This window comes from Phoxinus phoxinus (assembly GCF_949152265.1).
Source record: "Phoxinus phoxinus genome assembly, chromosome: 3".
Taxonomy (NCBI): Eukaryota; Metazoa; Chordata; class Actinopteri; order Cypriniformes; family Leuciscidae; genus Phoxinus; species Phoxinus phoxinus.
The window spans coordinates 14,234,079-14,258,915 of NC_136878.1; the positions used below are offsets into that span (position 1 = coordinate 14,234,079).

The window sequence follows — 24,837 nt, forward strand, 5'->3', positions numbered from 1 at the left end:
TTCTAATTATACTAAAAGGCCTTTTACTTACTAAAAAAAAGTATAAACCATCAATCAGAGAGCAGAAAGCAGGTAGATTTTGTGCACCAGGTTTTTTCAGCAATGTTTGACCATGTTGATAGTTTTGAAATGAATGTATCAAATATGATAGTAGGCTTTGTGTTAAGGCCTGTATTCACAACTGTCTCTGTGGTAGAACAACATAAAGACATCCAATCAGACAAAAATGTTATTTGAAATATTTATTTGTAGTTTCATGGTATAAAAACCACATTGGATACATTGCCTGATGTTTTTGACTCCTCATCCTGGTCAACACGTCATAATTGTTTAACCTGTGTCCCTATCTCAACAGCATCCTATCATCTATTGAAACAATTATTACTTTCCCAATTCTGAGTGATTTTAAATTACCATTCTAGACTATTAATACAATCATTAATAAACTGGAATAGCCAAATTTGAAGTTAAACCCCCTGTAACGCTGTTTGTAACAAAAGCTTTTTTTATAATAAATATGTGACAACAAAAACCCTGATTTAAATAAAAAGTTAAGGAGAGTTAAAGCAAATGTAAGAACTTATTAACCTTTTCCCATTCTACTTTTTGATTTATTTAAACATTTTAAAACCTATTAATGGAAGTGTTTAGATATGACAGAAAAAAAAATCCCAGTTTACATTACATAAATATTACACAAACATTTTTGTAGTATGGCCTTTTAACAGATTTACATTTTATCAATGTTAATACATTTTCCCTTAAAATATTTTGTCAAGTTAGGACTGCAAGACTGTTGCATTTCACTGACACCTCGGCCAAAACACATGTTCTGCTGATAGATAAAGTGTGTGTGTGTGTGTGTTGACTGCACAGAGCAACGATGGGAGGTGTTTCTGATTCATGGACACTAGGTAAATGCTCTGTCATTGCGTGGGCACTGGGTATAGGCATTGCACTGGAGACATTTGGAAAGTACCAATAATTACAAGCTAAATACCACCATGTTTATTCACACATTACATGCTATTTCTGAGATGCTATGTGAGATGAAAAAATATAACATTTTTTGTTTAGTACTGAAACCTTTTAAAATGTATAGTGAAGGTCAGTATTGTAACTGATGGAGACAACAAGAAAACAAGGTAATGATCAAATGTAAAATGAGGCAACTTGTCTCAATGTGGCTGAGAGATTTGGCTGAGTTTCCCAACAACTGTCTATGAAACCTATAGCCATATTGGAGGTGACAATTTTTGCTGTGCGCTTCAAGAGAGGGTCAACTGGTAGGAAGTGGAGGGGACTTGGGATGATAAGGAAAACGATTTAGCTGACAGACTTGAGTTTGGTCCAGGGGTTGGTGCCTCGCACTTCCAAAGGTGGGTTATTGTAGAAGATGTGGTTGCAAAGATCGTCCAGTGGAGGCTCAGGGTCTGTGGTGGAAAACTGAGCGCCATCCTCAATCTCCTTCCTTACTTCAACATCAATCTCCTGCAAAAGGTGTCAGTGTTTAGTGAAACTGCAGAAATGTCCATGCTTCACATTTTCACATTCTTAAGTATAACGGAGTAATCTTATTTCGCCAATGAGACTAAATCAGAAAATTCATACTCCAGTGCAACTGTGACCATCTCAATGATTGTATCCTACTTCTGTGTGTCTCTGGTAAGCTCGAGCAGTCTCACCTTAAGCTCCTCCACACTGGCCATGTTGTTGCTCAGCATGCGATCCTTCAGCAGTGAGATGGGGTCGCTCTTACTGCGCACCTCCTGGATCTCCTCACGTGTTCGGTAACTACGGAGACGGAGGGCAAAGGTTGGTACATATGAGCACTAATAGAAAAAAAAGCATTAGATACTGTGTTGGAGCTATTTCCTTGTTTTGTAATTAAGTTAATAATTAAATTATTTTGTTTCACCTTAAATCATTTCCATGATTATTTTATTTATGTAGATACTGAATGTTAAGGTTATTATTTTAGTTAATTTAAGTTTTAGTTAATAAAAGTATGTTTTTTGGGGACTTTTATTTTGATAGTACTGAGCACCTGTTTGCATGTATATATTGGTGGTCATACTTAGGACAGACGGGCACTGGGAAAGGTTGTTGGTTTTTACCAGGGAAAGAGAGGCTGCAGACGCTATTTGTTTGTATGCTTGCTCAAATGGAAATAAACTGCATGAACGATATGCTTGCCTGGACATTGGACTTATTGTGCCCTGCGTAAGATTAGATCTTTATGTGCCTCAGTGGTCGTTTGATTTTGAGTTTATTTTATTTTTGATTTCTTGTCTGATTTAAGTTGAGGACAAATCGCCACTACATACGGTTTACGTTCATCCCTAATTCCGGTCATGTTTCACACAAAACAAAACTCTCGAGCAGATGCGAATGGCTAGTATTGCAGTGGCTCTTAATAAGGTTGCGTTCACACAGTGTTTTGCGTGACAACCACATTCTACACCTGAACTGACACCTGCAAATTTTCAGGACTCACAACCGCATTCTTGACCCGCGCTGACTGAACAGAACCGCATTAGTTGTCTGCCACATATAATGTGAGAGTCACACTGAACTGTATAATCATGACAGATTTATTTTACGAATGGAGACGGAAAAATGATTTGTGTTTATCTGCAGGTGGGTGCGATGTGCGCAGTTCAAAAGTAACTCTCTGCACTCGTTTACCGAGCATTTAAAGTCCTTTTTGGTTGTTTAAAATATCTGATGCCTCAAATTGGACTCGTTTATTTAATAACACGCTGTCAATTGCGATAAAACTTCCCGGTGTTATGGACATTGCCATTTTTGATACTGTCACTGAATGCCGTTTTGACTTTAGCTGTTCGTTCATACAGATATGTATTCAAGCAGATACTTCATCTACTGAACGAACGAAACATTTCAAGACTCACACCTTGCTGTCAAACCCAAACAGTGACTCAAAACCCAAACCCAAACTATGAATGCAGCCATCATGGACATGCCTTTTGATTCTTGGCATTTTTGTTTTATATTTATATTTTATGAGAAAATGTATGAATTTTTATGAATTTCTATTCTATTTATGAAAAGAACGTTGAAGGATTTATTGGTAGGTTAACTAAAGGATTAATCGACTGATCAGAAAATAATTAGATTTTTTTAAGGTTAATGCAATGTTGTGAGAACATAAACAAATGTGAACGACGCTCGGGCCAGTGCTGCACCGTCACGAAAGTTTAAGCCTGTTTCACATCTTCTTGCGCATGAATGGACAAATTCATACAAAATGATGTAAAAAAAATTACCGTCTCGGCGAGTATCCTAGTAAACATAGTCGGTTATGTTTTAAGTGAACGTGTAAAAGAGTTGAGAATGAAAACGCATGCGTACAGTATAAGTATACTGGATGCGTGCTTTATTTAAAGCTGCAGTCCGTCGTTTTTCCTCTTTGTCGCCATCTCTGTTAGAAATCCGCAATTGCAGTTATTCGCGGAATTATTAACTGTGCGTGGGTAGTAAATCGGCATGAAACTGCGCGGATGAACACAGTGTATTGAGGAGAACCTGTCGCGTCGCTGTGGATACTGTAACGTTACTGTCATCAGCAATCTCAAGAGTATACTTTTTGAAAGTGTCAACATTAGAATTTTCATCGGAAAATGTCATCTGAACAAGTAAGTAACATTCACTTTTGTTCTGACCAAATTCGGGGGGTGGGGGGAAGCATTGCAGTAGCTATATCATGCTGATTAAATCTAACGATTGCTTATCACGTCAAAACGTGAAAAATATATTTTTTCTGTAGCCAATGTGAAGTCCGAAGTCTTTGGGTTTTACAACTGGTGATTGTGGCTTTAAACTTTCGGGATCCGCCATACCAAGTGCTAAGCTAAATCTCCACCTCCATCATCACACACGCTAGCCGGGGACTCCTTCTCTATAGCCCCTTTCACACAGAGATTCCGGAAAATACACGGATAAAGTGACCCGGGATTTGACCCGGGTTCGTTTGAAAATGGTTCATTCACACTGCCAGTGATTTGCCGGAATCAGAGAGCGCGTTCACACACAACCCGGGTATGTCCCGGATAGACGCGTGACGTTATGATGTGACGTATAAGGTACGCGTCGAAAAGACGACGATCATTTTTTTCGGATTCGGTCGTACACTAACGCATCACGTACCGTTCCACAAAGCTGGCGAACGATCTCAGCTTCGGCGCGGATTGCAAGGAGCTCTCGGGTCTCTGCTTCAGTCCAGTTTGCAGACATCTTTTCGTTCTTTCTTGTATCGATGACGAACACAAACTTTCTTCTAACAGAGTAACAGAGTCGCACGATAACTACGTCATTGCGAAGGCTCGTGCATCATCACTACGACACACCCCTTACGGCATTTGTCCTGGATTTTGTTCACACAGCGCGCGTTCCGGGTCTGAACACGGCAATGTTACTAGGTCCCCAACCCGGCATCGATCCCGGCATTAAACCCGGGTCGTGTTTGCGTTCACACAGAAGGCGTTCCGGCAATTTGCCGGCAATTTGCCGGGTTCAAAGTGCTGTGTGAATGGGGCTTATGTGTACAGAAGTGACGTAATGACGCAAAGACATGCTCGAAATTCCCGCGGAAATCCACCAGTACCACTGGAATTAAAATCATTATTACAAGCTTACCGTTTTGAATCGAGGTAAGGCAAGCAGATCGTTTTGAACACTGGCTGGTTACGTTTTTTTTTTTTAAATGTCTTTTTTGATATTTTTAAACCCAAAAAAGTGCCGGACTGCAGCTTTAATTTCAGTACCTGAAAACTACTGTTAGACCTACATGAAAAACCTGAAAAGTTTATTTTATTTGTGTCTTTGTTCTATTGTATTTATTTGTGCTATTACTTATTTTATTTCTGACTGTTTATTTGTCTTATGTTTTAAATGTATATTATTTGAGCTAGTAGTTTTAGCTGTGGTATCAAAATTGGAATAGAGAATTGTGAATTTCCACTGGTATCTAAAAGTTTAGTGTCATAACGGTGTGTTTTTGCAAAAGCAGTTTGGCTGTGTGTGCTCAATAATATTGAGCTTTGGTTGAGAAGATATTACCTGACTCCTGGGTCACTCATACTGTGTCCATGGTAACGATAGGTCTGCAGCTCCATCAGAATTGGACCCTATAATTATACATTTTAGGCATTTAGGCATAGCATGAGAATATTTATGTTTTCTGGTCCAGTGAACCAGTGGATCATTTATCATAAAGTTGCCACGGTGGAATTATCCATATAATTATTGTGCATATAACAAATCATCAAAAATCATACTTCCTAACAGAGCTAATAATCTTTTTTCCCCATCACTACAATTGCATATCACTCTAACCAGAGCTCACCTTTCCTGATCTGCAGTGATCAGCAGCAAATTTGGTGGCCTCCCTCACACAAAGGACATCCATGCCATCCACCTACAAAGCCAGAGAACAGATAAGGAGATATTCTGACAAGGAGAGTAAATTTCACTATGTGCGTCATGACAAGTAAAAGCATGACGGTGTCCTTCCTGCATCGTACCCTCAGACCAGGGATGAAATCGCCTCTCTTGTAGTAGTCGGTGCTAGCAGACGCTCTCTCCACAGAAGTACCCATGCCATATTTGTTATTCTCGCAAATGAAAATGCAGGGGAGCTTCCACAGTGATGCCATATTATACGTCTCAAAGATCTGACCCTGCAGAAAAAGAAAAAAAGTGTATGTGAAACCTTCAAGTTGTTCAGATGGTTATAAGGTAAGGCAAAGCAGTACAAGGACAGCACAGAAGACAGATCTGTGTTCAAATGTAGTTAGTAGCTAAATCAGTAGTTAGGACTTGCAGTGGGTGGTGACATGATTGTTTGGACCTGCATGGTAGTGACTTACCTGATTTGCAGCACCATCACCATAGAGACAGACACACAGCTCATTATTGCCCTGGTATTTGCAGGCCAACGCTACACCTGCCCCAAGTGGCACCTGGGATACATATGCGTAAATATAAATCAGGGTTATTATAGTTAATTAAAACTTAAACAAAAACTATTAAAATAATTGAAATAGAATAAACTTTAACTGAAAAAGAATATTAAAAAATGAAACAAGTTTCCCATTTTAATTTAGTTTAACTTGATGTACTAAAATAACTGCAACTAAAAAATAAATAAATAAAAAAGATAGTGGAAACAGAAAATATAAAAATAAAAACTGATTCAAAACATTAATAACTATAATAGTATCTAAATGAAACTTTTAGTGCCATGTCAGCTTCTATGGCTATGTTCATGGTGAGACCCAGGTTTAGTTATTCAAAAATATTTTTTTTCTAAAAAACTTTTCTAAATTATCAACAGAATAACAAGTTCAGAATACAGAATAGAAGTATTACAATCCAGTAAAATATGTTTAATGGCCAGTGGATTCTATCTCAATGATACTAAAATAACACTGATATCAATGCTGATTTAGTGAACTCTTCACAATAGCACTTTTCAAAAAAAAGACTCAAATTGATTGATTTCAAATACCTGAGCTCCCACAATTCCATTTCCTCCATAAAAATGTTTAGTGTACATGTGCATAGACCCTCCCTTTCCTTTGGCAATACCTCCTCGACGACCTGGTGGAGAAACAGACACATAGAAGAGGGATAGAATAAATAAATAGATATACAAACAAACAAATATAGAGCTAAAGAAAAAATATCAGGAAAATAGTAGAGATCAAAAATAAAGAAAACAAAACAAATACAAATAAAAAGACAATTTAAGTTAAAAAAGAAAAATGCTTCTGAAAAAAATATTTAGAAGCCTCTGAAATATTCAACTACATTACTATATTTTGTTGTTCTCACCAGTGAGCTCAGCCATGATCTCACGAACGGTGCCGCCTCTAGTGAGAGTGTACCCATGGGCGCGGTAGGCTGTGATAAGATGATCTGATAGGTTAATACCTCCCTCAATACCCACTGCACACGCTTCCTGTTAGAGGACACAATGCACTTGTGTAAGAGTTTCAGTCTTTGTTGTCAACATTTGAAACAATTACAAATGACTTTTTTCAATCATGTAAACAAAAACAGAATATTTAACTTAAACTTGATTTTTAACTAGTCTTCTTCTAGCAAAGATGATGTCTTTGTGTTTGCAATGTATGCGTCACCTGTCCATCATAAAGGTGACAGAAGCCTCTGATAATCTTCTGCTTGTAGAGCTGATCAGCTTTGAGCTCCATGCGTCTAATTGTCTGCATTGTGCGGTAGTACTGAAGCCCCTCCTCTCTTGTAAGCGTAGCCTGCAGTGGTGGGCCCTCCTCCAGCTTGTGCACGTCACATTTCTACCAAAACAAATGTATTTTCATGCTTTCAAATTATTTACGATACAGCAAGATGCACAGTAGAGTAACATCATTTATAAGTTCTTATAATCATCATCAAAGTTGAAAACGGTTGTGTGGCTTGATGTTTGAACCCTTAATTAACTGACAAAAGTATAAAGAAAAGATTTCCAGTGTTTTCACTAGCCAACTTTATTGTATTTTGTAAATATAAACAAATTTGGGTTTTGGTGGCTGCAACACTCCAAAAAAAAGTTTGGATAGAAGCAAACTAAGAGTAAAAATATTATAGAATATTCAAGTTAAACTGTTTTAAAACAGCCCACAATAAGTAGGTGAACTGGTAATAGATGTGGGTATTGTATGTGTTTATAAAAGGAGAATCCACCAAAGATTCAGTCTTTGCAACCAGAGATAGGTCATGGCTCATCACTTTGTGACAAACAAACAATTCAAAAATCACATTTCTCAATGCAAGACTGTAAAGAATTTGGCTCTTTTACCACCTACCATACATAATATTGTGAAAAGATTTAGGGGATCCAGAGAACTCTGAGGCTGTGTAGGGCAAGACAGGAAAACCTGATGGTTGTGCGTCACCTTCAAGCCCTCAGATGGCACTGCATGAGAAACCATCATGCTATTGTGTTAAATACTGCCACATGGACTCTAGAGTTCTTGGGAACACCCATTTCACTGAACACAGTCTGCTGCATTAAGAAATGCAACTTGAATCTCTTTTACACAAGGAGAAATCTATACATCAGTTCTATGCAGAGATGCTGCCGAGGTCTCTGGAAAAACAGACATCGAGTTCTCAGTCCCAAATTCGAAAGGGACCATCCAGACTCTTATCAGCGACAGGTGCAAAAGCAAACATCTGTTATGGTATAGGGCTGCATCAGTGTAAACGGCAGCATGTTTGTGTGAAGGTATAATTGACGTGGAGACTTATATTGGAATTGTACAGACTGAGACACTGCCATCAAGATGACATCTTTCCTGGGAAGCAAGACAATGTCATGGCCTCATTCAACACGTGCTACAACAGAACGGTTTCTAGACACACTGTAGAAAGGATGTTCATGCCTGTCTGCAGTCCAGATCAGTCTCTATATTAAAAATGTATAGCCCATCATGAAAAGGAGAATCAGACACCAACGACCACAGACTTGAGCAGATGTCTTATATCAGGCGGGATTGGAAAAACATTATACTAATTATAGTGTAATTAAAGCTACAGTGTGTGATTTTTACTCCCATCTAGCGGTGAAAAGGTATATGACCATCCAGTGAATATTAGTTTCTGTTCCTCTCAATTCCGATTTCGTTTTAACTCCTACGGTGGCCAATGTAGTCCAAGATTAACATGGCTTCCAGTTCGACCTCGTCCATGAGTGTTCCTTCAAGTGATGAGGTTACTTTAGAAAACTATTATAATTTGCAGTAATTGAATTTGTCAAGTTAACATATAGGTTATGACATCTATGTAAAATGAATAATAGTTTTATGTTTTCGTTATTTTTTTACCATTTCATTGCTAACATCAGCTATCAGGTAACTATTGGAAACTATGATAAAAAATTTCATGATTCTTTGATGAATAAAAAATTAAAAAGAAAAGCATTTATTTAAAAACGAAATATTTTGTAACATTACACACGTTTTAATGTCACCATTGATAACTTTAATGCATCCTTACTGAAAAAAAAATTCTGACTAACCAACACATTTTTGAACGGCCGTGTAGGCCTACATTCAGTAGGTTATTATTTATTGCAATATAAACACTGGAGTGATCAACAAGGTATCTCTTCATTTACCAGTCGAAGACGGAGCAACTTTCTGCTCTTATGTTTACTCCGTGCACTGTCAAGGTCTTCATCATATTTGTCGTGGTACCGGTCTTTGCAGCAATTATTTTACCGCAAATACTGCATCACACGCTGTTGGCATCGAGCCTTTTGATCGACTTTTCCACATCTTTAAGGTATTATGTGTGTGTGCTCGCGACTCATATGAATGTGTGTGTGCTCGCGTCTCATGAATATGTGCGTGGAGAGTTCGTGTGTGTGTGTGTGCTCGCGTCTCATATGAATATGTGCGTGGAGAGTTCGTGTGTGCGTGTGTGTGTGCTCGCGTCTCATATGAATATGTGCGTGGAGAGTTTGTGTGTGTGTGTGTGTGTTTGTGCTCGCGTCTCATATGAATATGTGCGTGGAGAGTTCGTGTGTGTGTGTGTGTTTGTGCTCGCGTCTCATATGAATATGTGCGTGGAAAGTTTGTGTGTGTGTGCTCGCGTCTCATTTGTCTTGTTGATTTGCCTGTTGCGTTGCCGTCTTAATTCTCTTTTTCGCTTCCTTGATCCTCTGATACATATTCTCGAGAATAAGAGTGATCTTCCATCAGCAACAGACTTTCAAAAAGGCTTTCAGGTTTTTATATAGCAGTCTCAAACAATCCCCCTCTTCACATTCGACACGGTGCCATGGGTGTTAAAACCATAGGTTAAAACGCGAAAGGCGAAGCGTGAATTAACGGGTATGTCCCTCTTTGGCTAATGTACTTTCAAGATGGAGGGGCAACATGGCGACCGGCATTCGAACCCCTCACCCGTATGTATTTTCAATGGCATATTATACACTCACGAGAATACTTTATTACTTGAACGAAGTAAATTTACATTAATGAGCACATATATTTTTGAAAGAACTAAGTGTTTTTAGCTAAGAATAAACTAAAAAAGTTACACAGTGTAGCTTTAAAAGGGAAAGGTGAAGTGACACAGTGGTAAACATGCCTCTGTCCCAACTTATTTGGAGTGTGTTACAGCCATTAAAATCACAATTTGTTTATACTTACAAAATACAAAAAATTGCTTAGTGAAACATTAGAAAACTCTTCTTTGGGAGTTAAATAAAGGTTAAACAGAATGATCAAATCAGAGATTATTGTTTTTATTGCATTTACATAATGCCATTCTGGAAATTGGTTTGTGACATGCACTACTGACCCCAACATTTTAAATAGTGTATATGCACTAAAATATATAAATATCTGATAAAACTCACCTTAATATCAAAGGTGGCCTGAGGCGTAAAGTCAGCATAGGTCCTTGCAGATACCACCACCCTTGCACCCTATGAAACATAAAAAAATAATAGAAAATAAATGAATATATCATATGACCTCTACTGAGAAAAAGAGAAGTCCATTGGAAACACAAACACACACACACACACGTCTGACAGGAACTGAAATGTTAACAACCCTGGTCAAAAGCACTCTGTCTGAAGCAGGAAGCAAACCCAGACATAATTAAATATATCCGTAATAATCCAACCTTAATCACCACAGTGTAATTTTACTCAACAACCATATCAACAGACCTGCAATCTAATACCAATAAATCAACATTCAACTCATATGCCTAGATGCATTGTATCATCTGCACTAACGTTGGACATCTCTTTGATTAGAGGTTTGGATGTAATAAACGGACACATCAAGAGGAACTCATCCACAATTAAGCTAGATGCGGGACCAACATGCAGAAATACAAGTGTTATTATTATAGTATCATTGCAGTACTAAAATAGTTTTTATAAATAGTTTGAATTAGCTTTTTTTTGTATATATTTTTTATAAAATATTAGTTGTTTTTTACTAACTAAATTGATTTTTCATCCTTTTTTGTTTAAATGAACATTAGAAGTTTCCTTGGCAACTAGCTGAAATCAAATTAGGTTTAAACTACTTTTTTTAATACTTTTTCAATTTCAGTTAAAGGTATAGCGGAGAATTTTCTTTTTCCAGGTGGGTAGCCTATACTATTGGTCCACCTAAGTGTCAATCATTCTGGTGATATGTTTACGTAAGGCTGTTCACACGCTGGCGTGCGCTAAAAGCACAGGTTGCGCTTCCCACTGATGCCGCAGTCGCGAAGATTCTACTAGACAGGTAAAGTTTGTCATGCTATTTGGAGAAATCCATTTAAAATCACTGCTAGTAGGCGTTTCCTCTCGGGAGCAAATAGAGTGTTGCGCATGTGCATTTAAAAAAAAAAATTAGAGAGGGCGGGTCTTTTCTAAAATTAGGAAAGATCCTCCGCTATACCTTTAATGTTATTAATATTATTTCAAGAAACATTTGTTTTTATAGTTTTATTTATTTTTAAATTAATAACCCTGCTGTGTACAAAACAGTTATTTTGCTTCAGGTAACCAACAGGGACAATGAGAAAGAAAAAAAAATTATATATAAATATATATATATATATATATATATTCAGTGATCGAAGAGACATCGGCCAAAGCGTTGTAAGAAACTTCTGAAGTATGTAAGTGCTCTGGGTAAAGTGAAGGGGCATGCAACACTCCATTAGGAGGGTTAAGCGGTGTATGTATGAAAGAGACAGTATGAGTATATACATTTTAATATAGGGGCTGCCAGTACTCACAGCAAGCTGTGGCTCTGGTAAGGCAGTCTCTTCAGCCAGGCTGTGGGTGATCTCTGGGAAGGAATTATCAGGGCCCTGGAGGCTCCCAGCTGGTGGGGGACAACTGGACGTGAGGGGGTCTGTGCTGGTTACGTCGGAGCTGCTGTTAGCTACTGCAGGGGTTAACTGTGCTGCATGGGGGACTGGGTTATTAGGCAACTTAGCTGTAATTAGGGCAGGTGATGGAGGAACATCTATAATTGGAATAATAGCTTTTTCTCTTTCTGATTTTCTTACTGTAACAGAAGGACCCAAACTTAATTCTTCCGAGGTAGATAAACCACTGGTCATCACCGGTTCTACATAACATTCTTTCTGAGCTATAGCACCTGTGGGAACGACATCAGTCAGAAGTCTATCACATGACCCAGAGTCTACTGATTGGCCACTGGTGGTGTGTCCTAAATCTTTGTATTCTACAGAAGTGTTTAGAGGTATCTGTGTTAATGGGGGAGAAACTGAAGGGCTGCGGGGTTGTGGATCTTTTAAGAGTGAACAGGGGTCGGGATCATGGTCATGTGGAGCGGTCAAATTAGCATATTCGCCCTGGACCGCCAGGAGCTGCAGAACGGCCCGGAGAGTGGAGGACTGTAAAAAGAAGGGCACACGTCACTCCAGAGGCTCAGACTTAGATGGCCATAAAAAGGGAACGCTTAAAGAACAAGGAGCAAGACGAGACTTTCAAGTGTCTAGAGACCACAAAAAGGATTTTACTTATTAAACCAATAAAACTATAATCCAAGCTAACCTACACTATACCTACTCAGGCCATAAACAACTGTTGATGGCTACTGGTCAGATCACATTCAAATGGTCACAAAGGCCAATGTTGATACCAATATCTAGAAAACAAGGTGTCCAACTATCAATATAATGCTGATACCTACAATTTGAACCTCCGATTTTTGAAACATTTGTACTCAGACTTAACTAAAATTGTATCCATTGAAAAAGCTGTTGTCAACAGTCATATACACTACTTTACCTGTTGAAACTGACAGTCACTTTGGTTACTTGGTCACATGGACAAATACCAGAAAGCCACAACATATCTAAAACGGGTTTCAATTGATGTGTTGTGTAGGTAGAACTCTGTTATATAAAAAAAAATCTAAAACCAGCAAAGGAAAAATGGGTACTTTCCATTCCATAGGAGTGCTTTTAACGTGTGTGTGTGTGTGTGTGTGTGTGTGTGTGTGTGTGTGTGTGTGTGTGTGTGTGTGTGTGTGTGTGTGTGTGTGTGTGTGTGTGTGTTGGTGTGTGTGTGTGTGTGAGAGAGAGATGTACAGGTAAGATGTGAGCTGTAAGTAACTAGCTTGGGTAAATGGAGCAGAATTATTCCCCTCAAGCTCACAGCACGGCAAACTAAAACAGCCACAATATATGAGCAATAAAAAGCATGGAGCAAAAACATGTTTAATACGCCAGAACCAAACAAGTGATTGGAAACTCAATGAGGAAGAGAAGGTGAACTAAAAGTCATAAGTGAGGAAGAAAAGATCATCTAAAAAATAATAATAAGCCGTTGTAATGGAATAATTTCAGGCAAAAAATAAATAAATAATAATGATGATCATGTTTACAACCACCAAGGATAGAGGAAAAAAAAGGAAAAAAAGAGCAGATGGACGTCGTCATTAAGCCCATTCCTAAAACTACTATCTCTTACCTCTGATACCAGTTCGGCTCCCTTTAAAGGCAGCCCACGGAACAGTAAGGAGGAGATAGAGAAAGAGAAGGAGAGTGAGTTAGAGAGAGAGAATTAGTATAGAGAAATGTTGAGAGAGAGAAAGAGACAGAAGATGAGAGGTAAATTATTATAAGGAAAAGAAAGATGCCTGACTTGTTCTGCAAAATTCCATTAATTTTATTGTGCCAACAAAACAATGACATTCATTTAATTGTGTCAACAAATCGTTTATTATTAGACTTAAGGTCACAGTTAGAGGAATGGACTCAGTCTGAGCTTTGAACCATCCAGGGAGAAAAATGAACCAGGGCTTAAGGCAAAAAAGAAGCACCAAAAAGGACTCTGCTGTGAATTCCTCTGATGTTTTATTACATATTTAGGACAATGTAGTTATGGGATTAATGGAGGTTTGTCATCTCAAAGTATGAACGTGTAGCTCATTTGAGTATTTTTCATAAGTTAAATCAGCTTTGAAAATGCAGGAAGCAAGAAAAATCCCCCAAAAAACAACAAAACATGAAACAGCATCTACATATCAAACTCTACTATGACAACAGAGCATAGAGGTGTAGGCTATAATCTACAAAAAGTGATCGGCCAATTGTATAAAAATGAAAGTGGATTACAATTCAGATCAATTGCAATATAATTTAAGTATCTGAGGTAAATTGGTGGCACTCTGTATTTTACATATTTTTTATCTGTTTAGGAAAAATACGCCCTCATATATACACCAGAATCTTAGTCATTTATATATGGATATGTATAATAAGTTGACACTCTGGCCTAACCTAAACAACAAGGACTGAGTGACAGGACTGAGTGACATTAATTTCGTTTAGGTTAGGTCAGACAGAGTGTCAAAACTTATTATACATGAAAATATATTTTGACTAAAATTCTGGTGTGTATATATATATACGAGAGCATATTTTTCTAAACATACTAAAATACAGAGTATATTTTAGGGGATGTTTTTCCGTTTCTTTCCACTAAATGTTGCATAAAACAGAACATCATTCATCTGGACTTCTGCCACTGGTCAGTGAAAATGATGAAAGACCGACAGTCTATCTCACTGAGGTCACCTTTTACACAACTGAAAGAATATTATAGCAATTGACTACGAATTAACTATTTTTATGAACAGCATATTCATATCCACATTTCAAATCTCATTTGTTATGGTCTTTTATGATAAGTTATTAGAATGACAGCTTGTTGACTACACTAGTTTAGACGTTACCATTCCTGTGTGCAGCTAGCCAGCTAGCCAAGCTAGCCAAAAGAATTGTGATATCTGACTATATTTACATCTACAATAAAAATAAATGCTACGCTGGATTACGTTAAATTAACAGCACCAACATACGCATTAAACAGCAATGTGTCTATAGTAGGGTGTCAGCCGGGCCTTGTGTACCCTGCAAGGTCAACATGGTATGACTGCGCTTCGTTAGCCGTCAAAACAGCCGTGAATTTGAACATAGCGAAAATATTCTGATTCAAAATGATAAAATACTTACGTTCCTGCTGGCGCTGCCCCTCAGAACGTTAGAAATAATGGTTAGCATCTTTCGCATAATATTAACTCACAGCTAACCAGAAAATGATCTCCTTCAGTCTTCCTCTCAACAGAAACCAGCCCGTCCAGCGAACGAGTTTTACACCCGCTGCAGATTCGCTGCACATTTAGTTGGAAATACTGTCCCCTGCTGGCCAGAGCACACATTCCTGGACCATATAGGCTACTGTAGAAAGAAAGAAAGAAAGAAAGAAAGAAAGAAAGAAAGAAAGAAAGAAAGAAAGAAAGAAAGAAAGAAAGAAAGGATGGCAATACCAGAAAGCTTTGATTATAACAGCTTATAAATCATTCTAAATTATGTTTTTTTTTTTATTAAAAAACAGAAAGTGTTCTGTGTTGGGTAGGTGTAAAGGTTAGAGGATATAATATACCATTTGTATAGTATAAAAATGTTCATGGAAAGTGCCCATAATGGAAATATGTATTAAATATGTGCATCTTCGAAAAGAGAAGAATTGAGATCCATGAATTCCACTTATTTTGAATATACAGCTTTTCAATGTGTTTCTACCATGTCATTAAAATTAGTCAATAAATACCAAAACAAGAGGCAACTTATCATTTAAAATTAAAAACCTTCCTGTTTTTATTATTTATTGTTTTATTATCTCGCCCTATTGACCTTCTATAATGTCAGATTAAAGTTGTATTAACAATATATTTGTGAATATATCTGTGAGTACATGGTTCCACAGTTTATGAGTTTCCTCGTCCTCGTGTGTCAGCATCTCCAGAGTGACCCCTCACTCTTCCTCCCTTGACCCAGCTTCACTGAGGACACGTTTGTTGTTTCTCGGAAGTGACGAAACCAAAGCACTGATGGCGGCTCACAGTTTGCTCCCGGATATGTACTAAAACGAATTTGATGGCGTCTGATTGGACTTTTTGCACACTTGGCCATTTGTCTGAAATCTTGAGATTAATATTGAACCTGTCAATCACACTAGTCGTCGATCCGAGGAGGGATAGTTTGCTGTAGAGCTCGCCAGATCCAGAGCTAGCTCCCTTACCGATGAAATACATGTCCAGCTAGCCTGTGATCGCAGAGGTTTGTTTGTTTGCGTGGCAGACGTTTGACATTTTAGCAGTTTTGTGACACTTGCTGGTCCAAGTGCAGCAGAGTCTCTGCTTTCTCTAGTTCGGCTCGCGTCGCTTGCGTTGCTTTTAAAGCAAAGAAGCGGCGGGAAAAGTGGTTAGCCGACCTGATTAGCTGTAGCCGTAGTTCCAGCTCTTCTGAAGTCATTGGTCTCTAGCGGATGGTGCCAGTCTCTTCTATGATTCTCCGTCGCGCCGTTCATCGACTGTCAGCATGTTGAAGACACGTCAGTGTTTACTTGGGATTCGCACCTTCCTTGGAGTGACGTCTAGAATATGGAGTTTTATTTTATACATCCTCAGGAAGCATCTACGAACGGTGAGCGTGTCAACATCTGTCTGTCAGTGCGAAAGCATGTTTATATGCTCTCTTTATATTCCTGTCACCTGTAAATAATCTGTTTAGCTTTATTTAACATGTGTCTTCAAATAATATACAAATGAAGCTACTTGTATTGCTGATATATGTTTGAAACTTTGTAACACTTAGGCTATTTAGTTGACTAATATTGTTGTCGTGCACTAATTCCTAACCAGTCCTATAAGTTAGTTTTACTGTAGCCTAACACTTTATTGAAGATTCCTGCAATCGAGAATATATTTACTGATCTGTCAGATTGTATGGCCCTCCCCTCAGTGCAAACAAACATACACAATTCAGCTGGGACATTGTAGCATCTGTACTAATACAAATAGATGATGAGAAAGAAATATGAGTGCTATAGCATTGTTATAGTTTGCCTTAATTGTTGATTTGTGTTGAAGTAACTCATGCTCATTGTATCAAAAACGTTTAATGAAACTTGTGTACAGTAGGTTTCAGATTGTGCCTGCTTCAGCTGCACCTGTAACCCTTGGGGAGTGTGTTTATGATGATGAATGCCCTAATTACATTGGACTATGGACCCCTCCTATATGTTTATCCAAAACCTTTTTTTTCTTTTACTTTTTTGTTGTTGTTGGCCCTGTATTAATACAAAATATTAGTAAAATATTTTGTATACATGTTTTTTCCCTTAATGTAAAAATATTATATTCATTGTTTTGTTAAATGTTGCTTTTTTGCAAAAAAATACAAATAAAATAAAGTTTTGGAGATAATACAGCTATTATGTAACCTCATGACAGCTATAATTTCATACACGCACTGTAGGCATACTGTGATATGTTTAGAGTTTTCTTCTAATTGCCGCATCCAAGTCAATTTGGTTCCAAGTATTTTGGGGGCTCCTCTGAAAAAAACAACACAAAATTACCTTGAGTTGTTTTCATAACTACGTGAACCAACAAAAGTGGTTTGTTGAGTGTTAGCCTAAGCTCGATTACCCAGTCTATTGTGGTTTATGGCTCTTAATGCTACTTCCATTGTTATTGTCCTAAAGGGATAGTTCACCCAAAAATGAAAATTCTTTCATCATTTACTCACCCTCAAGTTGTTCCAAACCTGTATGAGTTTCTTTCTTCTATTGAACACAAAAGAAGATATTTTAAAGAAGTTAAAAAATTGTTTTAAATATCTTCTTTTGTGTTCAATAGAAGAGAAACTCATACAGGTTTGGAACAACATGAGGTGATATGATGAGGTAAGTGGCATTTTCATTTTTGAGTGAACTATCCCTTTAATGCTGCTCAGTTTTTTCACCAACATTTAAGTGAAATTTAATTTTCCACATATACATAGGTTTTATTATAATCACACAAAAAGATTTGTACTGTTTAAATAAAAGTCACATTACTTAAAGGACAAGTTCGTGTGGTGCTACTACCACAGAAACCGAAAATTCTCGGGCCAGCAGCATGTGTCCAAATTTCAACCATTCTATTTCATCAGAAACTATCTGAAAACAGGGCTTTAAGTGAAAAATACCAAACTTGTCCTTTAAGTAAGTATATACGAGCAGTAAACTGATTTTCCTACTTGCCCTACACGTCTGTGACATCTTTGGACAGCTGTTTTGGGGGTGTATTAATAGTCCAATCGTGGCAGTATGGGGCCGTTCTAGGTGAGTAACTATATAGATGTCTGCTACACGATGCCTTCATCTGAGTTTTGCGCCAGGGTGATGAAGGGGGAAAAGATGAAATATCAGAAAGAGAAATTGATAATGAAAAGTGACAGACCTCTGTCGGTCCTGTCTTTCTGAATAACTGAGTGTTCATTTTTGAAGCAAGGAAAAGATTACATTGTTTCACGTGCATCATTGACTCTGTCTTTGTCCACTGTTCTGTCTTCCACAGATAATCCAGTACCAAACAGTGCGTTATGACACATTACCTCTCTCCCCTGTTTCCAGAAACAGACTCAGTAAGTTCTCTCACCTTTTACCTCTGTTTTTTTGCAGTTCTGTCCACTAGGGGAGCTTCTAACCACACAGATGGATGCAATGTTGCAAATTATTTTGAAGATTAATTTTTGACCCAGAATCTGTTGTAACAAAATCAGTCAACAGAATAATTTATTATTATTAAGGAGTACCTTATACTTCGGGTATAATTAATGTTCTTGTAAAGCATTCTGTAAAATATTAATAGACTGAGAAAATGTTTTTTATTTGTAAGTGCATTACAAATAGTGTGGGTGTATTATGAATTATTATTAAGGAGTACCTTATACTTCGGGTATAATTAATGTTCTTGTAAAGCATTCTGTAAAATATTAATAGACTGAGAAAATCTTTTTTATTTGTAAGTGCATTACAAATAGTGTGGGTGTATTATGAATTGAGCTAAGAATATCAATACTAGAGAGACTGAGTGGAAGAGGTCTCAGTTCCTCAGTCTTCTCATGGTTGAATTTCTTATAGACATGAGATCATATTAGCGCAGGAGAGTTTGGTAGACGTTGATTTGATTTGATTTCTGGATGTTGAATCACACTTTTCACTGTGTTGGGCGCATGTTAACTGTTTGCTGCTTTAGATGCGGTGAAGAGGAAGATCTTGGTGTTGGATCTGGATGAGACTTTAATTCACTCTCACCATGATGGCGTCCTTAGACCTACAGTGAGGCCTGGTACACCTCCAGACTTTATCCTCAAGGTACACACACACACAAACACACCGCTCCAACAATAAAATTGGATGGTTAATTACATTTCTTTAGTTGCTGCTTTATGAGAAATGCAGGTTTTATTTCACTCTGTACTGTAACTGGAGGCACTTCACACTTTTTTACTGTCTAATGAAATGTTATACTTTTTTTTCTTTAGCAAGGATGCATTAAATTGATTGTAAATAGATTTATAATGTTACGAAAGATTTCTATTTCAAATAAGTTCTGTTCTTTTCAACTTTCAATTCACCAAAAAATCCAGAAAAACTGAATCACGGTTTCCACATTATTATTTTTTTTAACATTGATAATTATAAGAAATGTTTCTAGATCATCATTCAAATCAGCATATTAGAATGATTTCTGAAGAAAAAATGCTTCAAAATGCTGAAAATTCAGCGTTGCATGAGGCATAAATTACATTTTATATTATTATATAAAATTATAAACATTTAAATAGAAAACATTTCTATTAATATTTCACAGTGTATTCCTGTTTTTGTTGTATTTTTGATAAATGCAGCCATAAGGGACTTGTGCAGTGCAGACTGTGCAGATTTACAATAAAGGAACAATGAGAATTTTTTAAAACCGCATTAATTAAATGTAATTGTTCATCTCTCTCTCTCTCCTTTCTTTCTTTCTTTCTTTCTTTCTTTCTTTCTTTCTTTTTTTCAGGTGGTAATAGACAAACACCCAGTCAGGTTTTTTGTCCATAAAAGGCCGCACGTCGATTTCTTTTTAGAAGTGGTGAGTGAACTCTCTCAATTGATCAAATTAGCAAACAATTTACCTTTGCCTTTGACAAAATTCACCAATATTTTATTGTGTGTGTGTGTGTTATGTCTGTGTGTCCTCTTGTTTATATATGTCAGGTTAGTCAGTGGTATGAGTTGGTAGTATTTACAGCTAGTATGGAGATATATGGATCAGCCGTAGCAGATAAGCTGGATAACAACAGGGGTATCCTCAAAAGAAGATACTACAGACAGGTAAAACCCACTTCTCTTGACAAGGTATTTTATGACCAAATCTTAAAAGACTTTTGTTGATTGATTCTCCCTAGGAAATAGCTTTACATGTCTCTTTTTTTCAATTACTGAACCTCTGGGTCTCATTCTGTCTTTCCCACTTTCCCACTTTTTGCAGCACTGCACTTTGGATCTAGGGAGCTACATAAAAGATCTGTCTGTAGTACACAGTGATCTCTCCAGTATAGTTATTCTGGACAACTCGCCTGGAGCTTATCGAAGTCACCCAGGTTAGAGATGGAACATCTATGGAGAGTACATTCTCATCCACTCTGATTTTCTAAATTTAATGTTAAAATTGTGGTAATCCTGTGCACAAACATCTATAAAAACAATTTTAAAAAATTGTTTTGTGTGTGATAAATTGTAATATGAATTTAATTTTAACTTGTTTTCACCCCCAGATAATGCAATACCTATAAAGTCGTGGTTCAGTGACCCAAGTGACACAGCACTTCTTAACCTGCTCCCAATGTTGGATGCATTGAGGTATGAATATTTCAGTCATGGTCATAGTAACCTCTTAATCTTGATTAGGCCTATACAAAATGTATGCCCAATAAATTCTGCACAATTTGCAGAATTGTTCGTTAGCAAATTTCTACACATATCCGACTCCTTGTGTATTTTATTAGTTTATTACATAATTTGGACATTTTTACAATGTTTTCAGCTACTAATTAGATTGTAGTGCCCTCATTTTGGCAACAGATGAAAATTAACCTGTGGGGCTAACTCTGGCTTATTTACATGACTGTTGATTAATGAGCACTGTCCCTATTAAATAAACAAATACATTTAATATTTGTGCCATTTTCATTTTAAAAGTGAATTGCGAAATGGACTGATTTGTGCTGATGTTTAATAAGGAAATAAAATAAACAATATACTGACTTTTAAAACTTTAAAATCAATATTCATTTGGGGGCTTTTCTTAATTTGAACTTGTATTATACATATATATAAATATAAATAAATAACATTATGAATATAAGAGCTAGGAGGCAAGCAATAGGCATTACATACAACAGAAACAATTCTAAGAAATTGTTTTCAAATTGTCTCTTCTATACCACAGGTTTGTTTCTTTATTTATCTGCAGAACAGAAGAGAAAGTGTTTGGGATTTTTTGCACATGACAACTGTCATCCTCAAATCTTTGTTTCTTACTAATATCAAACTGCTCTTTCATTTGTCACATTTTGGCCTGGTTTCACAGACGGGGCTTAGATTAAGCCAGGGATCAGGCCTTAGTTTAATTATGACGTTTAAGTAGCTTTTATAAACATGCCTTAGAAAAAAAACATTACTGCTTTGCATCCTTAGACAAAACAATGACACTGACATATTTTAAGATATACCAGTGCAAGTTGCTTTCAGTTAAAACAGCTCAATAATGCATTTTAGTCTGGGGCTAGGCTTAAGCCTTGTGTGTGAAACCGGGGAATAATGTTACTGTTACTGTTTCAGTAAGCTGCCCTTAGTGTGTTTTCGTTCCCTTTCTAGGTTTACCTCAGATGTTCGCTCCGTCCTCAGTCGAAATCTCCACCAGCATCGGCTCTGGTGATCGTATCTGTCAGGGCCAGTCTCTCTTCTGGTCGCCGTCGTTTTTTTTTACATGGCTCTGCCTGCTAGGTTTTAGCCTCTCCTGCGCTGGAGTTGTCAGCCTCTTGTCATCATGTGAGCTCCCATTAGTCTCATGGACTCCTCTGAGGAAATGCTATGAGAAGACATGGGAGAACATAAAGGAGAGAGAGACACATGATGGAGAAGCTATTACACATAAACTCATATTGAGAGAACAGCATTTTTTTTCTTGTATTTTGTTTTCCTAAAGAATGGAAACTCTGCCTTATTTGATTCAACGTGTGCATGTTGGAGTGTTTCTGAGTGAATTGGGGAGATCACTTCTGATTCCAATTTTACCTTTAATTTTTTTGGGGCGGGGGGGTAAATAAAGAATCAGTTAATCAGTTGTAACGACCTGTCACTTTCCACACTTCATTTGCACTTATTCCCCCTTCCTAAATGTCTGTGTTTGTTGTTTTGTATGACCTGTACCGGACAAATTGTCACATGGTCTTATCCACTCATTCTCTCTCTAAGCTTTTGTCCTTCTTCTCTTTTTATTTTAGTTTTTTTTCTGTCTGCCATCTCAGGTATCTGGTCCTCTTCTCTATGTTAAGAGCTGAGAGCTGTTAATACCGTTGTACTAATAGTATGCTGTGGTAGAGATAACTAGCAGGAGAGAAAACTACAGTCCATTATTACTGCTTATGGTATTAATTTTCTGTGTATTTTAAAATGGCTCATATGTGGAACCTCTGGTTAAATCAGAGAGGTTTTAACATATATTTCGAGGACACGTTTTTAGATGCTCCTCGATATGGATACATCAGCCACTGAGAGAAAGACACTGAGCAACAAGGACTCTGCTATAACAGAAAATAAAATAGAGCCTTTTGTCAACAACTGAAATGACAGTCTCTTCCTCTTTTTGGGGTACTCTACATTTTAAATTGGCTGAACTATTTACAGTGAAATATTCAGACTCTTAACCCAATTTTAATTTGACTGAATTATTGATCCTGGTTTATATTTCGTTCTGTCTGATATTTTAATTTCAAAGCACAGAAACTCCAAAATGAAGTCTGCATGAAATGAAAAATCTCCCTATTTTCAAAATGTATCTTATTGTGAACAATTAATGATTTTTTTTTGACCTTGTAATTTTGAATTCAAATATAATAACTCGATCTTCCTACGATCGTATGCCGGTCTTATCAAATAATTTAGTCTGCTTAAAACCCACCCCTTTCTTAAAATCAACCAGAAGCTCACACTCAGAACTGGGATCATCCAATCAACAAATAATGGATAGAACCAAGTCCCCACCTACATTTATTTATTTTCTGATAATCCGTTACACTTGGATGTACGATACAATAGAGAAGAAACCATCTGCTGCTACTTTCATAACGTCGTAACTTTAATGTGAGAATGTCATATGTTAAGTAAAGAGATTGATACAATATTTTAAACTTAAGCAGTTAGAGATTTGTACCACTTTTCACACAATAAAGAATGGATGTGGCCCATTCTTCTTGTATACATGAAATGGCTACATATTTTAGTAGACTGAAAAACAGGTTCTGTCCATTATTTTAATGAGATGCTCAGTTCCTGCAGATGAAATAGAATAATGCTTCACTACCACTCATTATGAAGTGTACAACCAAAACATATTTCTGTGTAAATCATATATCAAACCATTCTTATACAAGTTAATCCAGTGGAGCAATTTACAAAAGAATGGCTTTATGAATAATTTACACAGAAATTTATTCTGCTTGTGTTTCATGAATAAGGCCCAGCATTTAAGTGTGGGCAATGCTGGATTTACACAACACAATTTTTTGAATTTGGTCAAAAACATCTTGGTCTCATCTGACCCTTCACAACAGGATCAAAATTGTGTTTTTAGCAGGTCATCTTCATCTCCACATGTGCTACTTGTTTTATGTGGCTTCTTTTATGCCACCCTTCAATACAATTAGTGTTATGCAGACCTCATGATGGTTAACTGATGCATCATTGCTCCACTTACAGCTGAGATCGAGACGTTGTCAAAGTAATTGTTGCCTTCACTGTGGCTTTGTGGCTTGCCTCCAAATAATTTTGAACCATGATTATTTTTAGACAGTGTCTGGGTGGCTTGGTAGTCAATGCCTTTTTCATAATAATTGGTTTTACTTTGGAATGCTTTTAGTAAATGGTTTCATGATAATCTGTCATACTCGGAACCTGCGGTTTTCCCCAGCCGTGTGTAAGCATAAAACAATGTAACAATGAAATCAAATAATTTTAGTGCATAAACTTTTCAGATAACTTAAAGTGTAGGATTTTGAATAGTTTTGTGAGGCACCCGTCCCACTCACAACCTAAAGTTTTATTCAAGTCCTCCCAGCTTGCTCATAGCATGGGTTTGATATCTTGTCCATTTTTACCTAAATAACCCTCTCCCGTGTCCCTTTTACGAGAGGGAGTTGACTGCTAGCAAGCAGGCTTTCCTTACAAAGATGGGTAAGTTGATGAGTATCTATACCAGTAGGTTTGATTGAACTTAAAACTAGTCTGTGGTTCTAAAGGATAATTTGTCAAATTTAGCTTGCATTTCTATCCAAAGCACTCATCCGTCTTTTTTTTATTTTTTAATCAGCCTGAGGACAACAATCAAGTCTTGCATGATTTGAACCTTTAACCTTTTTTATTGCCAGGTCACCTGTGATGTAGACCGCATCACATTCGATATACTCATTTTCCTTACAGGACAAAGCATGTTGTGTTACTTTAACAGTTTTTTTGTTTGTTTGTTTTGTTTTAACCGTTTAGATTTCAGGTAATGCCACGTAGACCTCCTGGCTGCTGAGGACGTCATTACGCAGCTGCCGTGACGTGACGTGCGCCGCCTCCCTTGTTCCTTGTTATTGGATATCCCTCCGCCCTCCGACGCAGTTGTCAAAAAAACCTAAGCTAGTTTGTAAACA

The 24,837-nt window shown here is 37.2% G+C and overlaps 2 protein-coding genes across 4 annotated transcripts; one reads left to right on the plus strand and one right to left on the minus strand.

Annotated features, from left to right (window-relative positions):
- Nucleotides 1-227: 227 nt before the first annotated feature.
- Nucleotides 228-15,242, minus strand: pdha1a (pyruvate dehydrogenase E1 subunit alpha 1a). Of its 2 annotated transcripts, XM_079606317.1 has the most exons (12): nucleotides 15,055-15,205; nucleotides 13,508-13,528; nucleotides 10,412-10,480; nucleotides 7,167-7,340; nucleotides 6,859-6,985; nucleotides 6,533-6,624; nucleotides 5,892-5,984; nucleotides 5,547-5,702; nucleotides 5,369-5,440; nucleotides 5,083-5,150; nucleotides 1,686-1,794; nucleotides 228-1,491 (listed from the first exon to the last, which is right to left on the minus strand). In XM_079606317.1, exons 1-12 carry the CDS (start codon nucleotides 15,109-15,111, stop codon nucleotides 1,327-1,329), a joined length of 1,203 nt encoding a protein of 400 aa, XP_079462443.1. In that variant the 5' UTR covers nucleotides 15,112-15,205; the 3' UTR covers nucleotides 228-1,326. The 2 variants fall into 2 exon arrangements, with proteins under 2 accessions (XP_079462443.1, XP_079462444.1); XM_079606318.1 differs by lacking the exon at nucleotides 13,508-13,528 and having other exon boundaries at nucleotides 15,055-15,242.
- Nucleotides 15,243-15,839: 597 nt separating this feature from the next.
- On the plus strand, nucleotides 15,840-24,819 carry ctdnep1a (CTD nuclear envelope phosphatase 1a). 2 transcript variants are annotated; one of them, XM_079606331.1, is made up of 8 exons: nucleotides 15,840-16,527; nucleotides 18,447-18,513; nucleotides 19,128-19,246; nucleotides 19,938-20,009; nucleotides 20,135-20,251; nucleotides 20,409-20,520; nucleotides 20,695-20,779; nucleotides 24,683-24,819. In XM_079606331.1, the coding sequence occupies exons 1-8, from the start codon at nucleotides 16,423-16,425 to the stop codon at nucleotides 24,717-24,719; spliced, it is 714 nt and encodes a 237-aa protein (XP_079462457.1). In that variant the 5' UTR covers nucleotides 15,840-16,422; the 3' UTR covers nucleotides 24,720-24,819. The 2 variants fall into 2 exon arrangements, with proteins under 2 accessions (XP_079462457.1, XP_079462456.1); XM_079606330.1 differs by lacking the exon at nucleotides 24,683-24,819 and adding an exon at nucleotides 21,797-22,999.
- The last annotated feature ends 18 nt before the right edge of the window (nucleotides 24,820-24,837 follow it).

Coding starts and splice junctions, on each gene's coding strand:
- ctdnep1a (XM_079606330.1), top strand. CDS start 16,423: ATGTTGAAGACACGTCAGTGTTTACTTGGGATTCGCACCTTCCTTGGA. Junction 20,252..20,408: donor AAAGAAGATACTACAGACAG/GTAAAACCCACT, acceptor CACTTTTTGCAG/CACTGCACTTTGGATCTAGG. Junction 20,780..21,796: donor CCAATGTTGGATGCATTGAG/GTATGAATATTT, acceptor TTCCCTTTCTAG/GTTTACCTCAGATGTTCGCT.
- pdha1a (XM_079606317.1), bottom strand. CDS start 15,111: ATGCGAAAGATGCTAACCATTATTTCTAACGTTCTGAGGGGCAGCGCC. Junction 7,341..10,411: donor AGGCCACCTTTGATATTAAG/GTGAGTTTTATC, acceptor TTGTTTTGGTAG/AAATGTGACGTGCACAAGCT. Junction 6,986..7,166: donor GTCACCTTTATGATGGACAG/GTGACGCATACA, acceptor GTCCTCTAACAG/GAAGCGTGTGCAGTGGGTAT.